The sequence below is a fragment of the Ixodes scapularis genome, unplaced genomic scaffold (assembly GCF_016920785.2).
Source record: "Ixodes scapularis isolate PalLabHiFi unplaced genomic scaffold, ASM1692078v2 PGA_scaffold41__6_contigs__length_2269736, whole genome shotgun sequence".
NCBI lineage: Eukaryota > Metazoa > Arthropoda > Arachnida > Ixodida > Ixodidae > Ixodes > Ixodes scapularis.
In genome coordinates this window covers 1,953,885-1,960,575 of record NW_024609870.1, presented here as the reverse complement: position 1 = coordinate 1,960,575, position 6,691 = coordinate 1,953,885, and the positions used below count along the sequence as shown (strand labels likewise).

Sequence of the window (6,691 nt, the reverse complement as noted above, 5' to 3'; positions counted from 1 at the left end):
TGACATTAGTTTAACTTTACACGACAACGGCTCTTGGCGCATTTATACTTGTGGATTTGTGGGCGGATTCGCACAGGTGGAAAGGGGATTTTGGAGCCGGGTGGCGAAATTGACTCGTCGCTGGCAAAAATTCTGGATATGGGTTCCGAACTTATCAAGATTTTGCCAATCGGCTCTAAAATCGACTTTCCGCCTGCACGGATCCGATTGCAAATCCGGAAGTCTAAATGCACTATTAAAAAAACATTAAAATAAAGTAAAAAATTTTTTTTGTTTTTAATTTTTGTAATTTTTAGATTTTGGGGTGTTATGTTCTTTCATCACTTTCTTCATTCTCTCTCTCTTTCACTTTTCTTCTCCCTTGTGTTTTAGGATAGCTGGCATCCTCTTAGGGTCTAAGAAGTTTGACGGGATACATATGAAGAGTTGATGCGGTGAGAGTGTATTTTTTGTGCGCTCAGATTTATTGAGCGACTGTCTACCTTTGCGCCAAAACGTGAAATGAGACTTAAAAAAAAAACGATAAAATGTGGCCCCATTGAGAGAATACTTTTCTGTTCAGTTCCTGATCTAGATAGGGTATGTGATGAGAGTTCTCTTTTATTTACTGGTGCCCTAACACACCCTGTGTATTTTTTATCGTAAACAACGCATCTTTCCTATCTTGGCTGTCCCATGGCTGCCAATAGTATAGATAAATAACTAAAAATAAAATAAGAAAATTGAAAATAAAAACACAAAATTAATAAGCAAAGTACAAATTTTATTACACCTCCATAATTTTTTTAACACTTTCTTTCATTACCTTTACAATCTAAAGTTACCATGAGAGGGCCGGCCCTACACCACCAGGAGCCCTGGGCAAACTCCGGCCATGCCCTTCCCTTCTTCTTCGCCCTGCCCCGCCCCCTTTTTATACGCCCCTATGTATTAGGTATGACATCACACTGTTAGTAAACATGCCAGTAGTGGCCCAACACAAGCGTTTTGTCATACGAGAACCGCATTCCAAGGACGAACGGTGTTCGAGCACACAGCATCGTGTCGGGTGGTCTGTTCAAATAAATCAAAAAGCTAAAAACAATTCAATAGGGGGGTGTGGCAGTGCCCCTCTTTCGGTGGCACCCTGGGCAACTTCCCAGGTCGCCCACTCCTAGGGCCGGCCCTGTGGCTTGACATACAGATGTAAAAAAGAATGTGACAAGCAGTATCAAGCACATCGCAGCTTATGTGAAAGCACGAAAGAGTACAACGTTACAAAAATAGGTGGCAGCCAAAAAAGTCTGACAAAGAAGAAAATGGAAATGCTCGCTTTTGCTGCTGTCCCAGCGAGGAATGGACAAGAATGGACTAACAGGTAAAACATTCAAGAAAGCCACCGGCAGCCAATAAATCAGTCAAACAGACACTAACGAAGACTCTTATGGGTTCACTGTATAAAAACAAAAGATTGCACAAACTGTATCGTGGGCGTGTTGAAAACCCGTTAGTGTACTCATACCTAAAAGAAAGAGAACAAAAGCCCCTCACAGCTTTTTAGGTCTCACAAATAACTGAAGGCTATTGAAGCTTTTTCAGTACTACTAGCAGCCTTAGCTGAGAAAACTGAATTACATGACAATATTTATAGAACAGTCAACAACCTTATTTTCGCAGGATTAGTATTTCACAAATTTTCCGAGGTTCCAAGGACGTATTGGGAATATTTCATGAGCACCAAATTTTGTGACTGCGAGTGGCATGCTATGATATTCATTAGGGGATAATATTTTTGTAATATTTCTAAAATCTAAAAAAGTTAGGTTCTCACAAAAGTTAAGCTGTCTGCAATATTCAGTTTCATGAAGAGATACACATACAGAAAGAGCTTTTGAATAAGGTGTTACTACCTCGAAAAGGGAAGCATACTTCACTCCAATATTATGCATCAAATATCACTCGGAAAAATTAAAACCTTTAGCACAATTTGCAACAAAAAAAACTTATAGCCATTTGCCTCAGTGCAAATCGTCATCCTTACAAATATAAAATTCACAAAAATCATGTAATTTACTGCACAAGCACTCAATGTAGGCCAACAAAATCCTGAGAAAACATCATGCCACATGAAATTACACGATAACTGGTACGCTTTGCAAGGCAGCATGAACACAGCATTGTTGCCTTTTTTTGCACTTGCTCAAACGAGGCATTGGGGAAAAAATGGAAAAAAGCAGCAATCGCTTGTTCACGCAAAATATGTCACCCTCTGTACATTTCAGCTCTGCCATGCAATGGCAGTTTTGTCATTTCATCATGGATGGCCCCAAATATTATGCACGTTAGACTGGCAAAGTCTTCTTTACAAACAAGTAGCAGTAGAAAAGTAAACCAAAAAGTAGGAAAAGAGGCCAAATGACCCTTATGGGCTTTAAAGGACAATCAACAATGTTTGACAAGTGCTTTGTTCACTGCTTGCTTCACATACAGAAGAAAGCTTTCCACGACGTTTTCTGCACATCAAGGCAGAGTACTCTAAAGTTAATGTCAGCCTTAAAGGCCGACTTACAGAATCTGCTGGGAAGAAAACCGGTTCCCAGTTTCCTTCTCTCCTCTCCTCATAGGAGCTAGTCTCTAGCTACCTCCTGCAGAAGGGGGAATTGAGGGAGTTACCTCCTTTCTGCTTCTTGATCAGCATTTCTGCAGGAAACTGCACAGGCCTCCCAAACGTGAAAATGACAAACTTATTGTATATAAGGCTGTTGAGCACAACAACTTAATGTGCATCAATTTATAAAGAGTGCGCAAACATATATGCATCCAAAATTACTTCTTGCGCTTGCTTGCAAGCTAAGACACGTGCGTGTTTTTGATGTTGCCCTTGATACGACGAGCAGGAAAACGTTGCAGTTCAGTTTAGTTTTTTTACGGCTGCACTGCTGATGACCTCCATCCATCTGAAAAACGAAAAGAGACACACAGACATTTAGCGAAAACATAGATTCCAATCCCTGAAAAGAGTCAATGGAAATAATATGTTAACAAAAAAAAGTCCCGTATATAAGTATGGACTCCGATTAAACGAAACTCGCTTAAGGGGGGACACTACCCAAAAAAGTAAATTCTTGAACCACTTGTCTGATTTAAATTATATTTACAGGGCTTGTTTCTGTTGATGTTGAGAACATTTCTGCCAATTTTTGTCAACCTGGGTCAAGTACAAAAGAAATTGCAAACGTTCAAAGACAATAGTAGGCGTGTCTGCTTAGGAAAACTATCGTTTTGAAATTACTTACAAATTTGTTGTTTTCATGTGTTACATTGTATTAGGACAGTTCAGAGCAGATAACTATGGAGCTATATTTCTATGTTATACTATCTTTCATGACAAAAAAGTCACATAAACACAAATACAGTTTTTTAGATTTCCATCCTTTGTCCAAACTTTTAGTTCTTGAGCATGAAAAATGACAAAAATAAAAAATACAAGCTCATAGTTATCTTCCCCTTGAAATTTCACCCCAGAAAAACTCATAAAAATTAATCCAAGTTGCGTAATAACAAAACGATAGTTTTCCTAAAGTGAAATTTATGCCAAAAAGTGGAATAGAGAAAAATGCATTCAAAGTGCTCCAACCTCTACCTTTTTTTAGCATTGGTGGACCGAAAATAATTTATAAAAAATTAACTATGCAGTGTAAACTAATGAAACTTTCTGGGAATACACTCTATATATTGGTGGATGTAAATATGACATTTTTCAAAATCAACTTTTTTTTGCAGAAATTGTTTTTTCTGGGTAGTGTCCCCCCTTAAACGGAACTCTAAAGGTTGTCTCGGTTGGTTTCCTATGTATTTAATAATAAATTCTTCGGGTAATCGGAACCCCTTTTTTGCTTACTTCGGTTAAACGGGACCAAAACCGAAACTATCGATGGCAACCGCGGACATTAGAAATTGCTACAGCAGTCTCACAACCATAGAGTACGCAATAGCCAAGACGGAGAACACTTTAAAGGGGTACGGAAACAAAAATTGAAATATTCAAATTTCGTTCGGAAATGAGTCAAGCACGACGGATAATAACCGAAAATGATAATCGCACGTTTGTATTTTGAACGACTCGCTATATTTTTCGTTCCAAACGGTGCACTCAAGCAAGCGCTCGAAGAGAAGCGAACGGAGAGCGCGATGCGTCATGGGATATCTGGCGCAAACAAAAAAAGAAAGAAAAGATTCCCCGCATTCGTGACATAGCAAGGCTGGTATGATTATGAGCTTTGCCTATGGTGGCGTTGTCAGCGTTGCGGTGGTGTCAATAGCATCAGCGCTTTACAACCAAGCCATTCGAAGTACCCGTGGGGTGACGAGCGTGTGGCTGGTCCAAAGAGCACATAGCTTCCACAGCACTGTCAGCTTGGGGCTGAACGGGGTGGGAAAGCAACTTTTGTTCGAGTTTTGAGCGACGGGCTAATCTTCTAGGTGGAGAATGGCTGTGTCCGGTTGCACGAACGAGGGTCCCAGAAAGAGGGGAGTCCTTCCTTTTCGTCTTCTTGGACCATTTGGTATAATGCGCGATTTGTGAATTCAGGAGGAAAGCTAAGAAGGAAAATGTTGAAATGCCAAAGAGTGGCACTGCTCCAAAGGAATCGGCTACGTCATGGCTATGTAGCAAGTTCCCCAACGTTGCTAGATTACGTCCCAAATAGGCTCCGCATGCATCCACCAGGTGCACATTGAAAGATTGTTTATTTAGCTTTAAAATTAGTTTTCTTGTGCCTTTCAATGAAAGACTGGTGTTTTTGAGGTTAGGGTGCAACATGCAACACATTCAAGCTAGAAAATGAGCGCTGGAATTTCGTTTCCCTACCCGGGGAAGGGGATGTGTTCGAACAAAATTATACAAATATTAAAAAAAAGAAGGGATGACGAAATGTTAGGCTAGGGGGCGCAAGCTGCCGCCCGTTACAAAGGGTACAACCACTATCATTCATCCATCCATCCAAGCCATTATAATAAGGCGATATAATCCAGTGTTTCTATCGCCATTAGGGTTAGCGCATCGTCTTGAACTTGTTGCGCGTCACGTTCACCATCGAGTATGCAAGCAGTGTTGTGATGGAAGCGGTAAAAAAGCAACTGCACCAAGTGATTTCACTTGCTATGAAAACAAAGATCCTTCAAGAGCTGGGATCGTGGTGACCTCTCAAAGACGGAGATCGCAAATAAGTTGGATATCCCAAAGTCTACACTCTCAAGGATATGAAAGGACAAAAAAAGACTCAAGGCGCTGTAAAACGCGGAAGCTTTGCCACCGACCGAAGGCGGATGCAAAAGACGCCTTTTGAAGAAATAGAGAACGTCCTTTTTCTCTGGTTTAAGCGCACGCGAAGTGCTAATTTCCCAATCAGCGGCCCTAGTCTCAAAGAAAAGGCCGGAGAGATTACGTCTCAGTTGGGAATTGACAACTTCAAAATGAGCGACGGTTGGCTCAGCCGTTTTAAAAATCGGCACGGCCTAGTTTTTAAGACTATTTCTGAGGAAAGTGCAGCAGTCAACAGAAGCCTTTGTAGCAACTGGCAGCAGGGGCAGTTGCAAGAAATTCTGCAAACCTTCGAAGCATGAGATGTATACAACGCCGACAAGCTGGGACTGTTCTACAAGGCGCTCCCAAACAAGACCCTCACCTTCAAAGGGGAAACCTGTACTGGGGGTAAGCGAAGTAAAGAGCGCATCACAGTGCTGGTGGGTGCCAATATGGACGGCAGTGATAAGTTGAGGCTGGTGGTAGTGGGAAAAGCGCACAACCCTCGTTGTTTCAAGGGTGTGGTACTGCAAAGCCGAAGAAAGCAGCAAAGAAAAGCGGAGCGTGGAAAACTACGAGGACAAAAGAAGCAGCAGGACAATGTATCCAGTGGGCGCCATTCCTCAGTGTGTAGTAAAGGCATCCAGGAGCTGCCGTCACTTATTATGGAAACGAAAAAGCTTGGATGACGCAAACGATTTTCGAAACCTGGCTGCGAGAACAGGATGCGAGATTTACCCGTGAGGGCAGGAAAGCCATCTTTATTGTAGACAACTGCCCCGCTCATGGTGAAGTGGATGGGCTTGAGTCCACCATCCTCGAGTTCCTGCCACCGAACACAACTGCAGTAATCCAGCTAATGGACCTATGTGTTATTCAGAACCTGAAAGTGTACTACCGCCGCCAGCTACTCCACCGAATGCTTCTTTGTGCAGACAGTCGGAAAGACTATAGTGTGAACTTGCTTTCGGCACTTCACATGCTGACTTATGCCTGGGAGCAAGTTAAAGTGTCAACCATGCAAAGATGCTTTCACCACGCAGGCTTCGCAAGACAAGAAGTCATTCCAGAGGAGGAAGGGATACTGCTGATGCTGATGCAGCTGATGCTGACATCCTTTTCGGTCAGCTGGTCTCTTCCACTTCTTTCACACGACAAGATTATGAAACGTTAGATGCAAATGTCGCCACATGCCATGAAGAGAGCATTGAAGAGCTGGTAGCTAAGTTCAAGGTGAGGAGGCCTCGAGCTCCAGTGAAGATGACGTGGAATGCAGTGACCCCGGTCCTGCTGCAGTGCCAGACTGCAGAGCGAGGGAGGCTGTTGCTCTCTTGCAGCGCTACTTTAAGTCTGAAAGCTGTGCGGAATTTCTGTGCGACCACCAAGGCATGCACACCTACCCCGACA

General features: G+C 42.4%; 1 protein-coding gene across 1 annotated transcript in view; it reads right to left on the bottom strand.

Moving 5' to 3' along the window:
* Nucleotides 1-742: 742 nt before the first annotated feature.
* Nucleotides 743-6,691, bottom strand: part of LOC121837461 (FERM, ARHGEF and pleckstrin domain-containing protein 2-like) — a gene marked incomplete at its 5' end in the record, with an annotated part of 108,007 nt that continues 102,058 nt past the window's right edge. Inside the window, 1 exon segment of the mRNA XM_042293067.1 lies at nt 743-2,936. Within this exon segment, the coding sequence (XP_042149001.1) occupies nt 2,891-2,936 (46 nt within the window).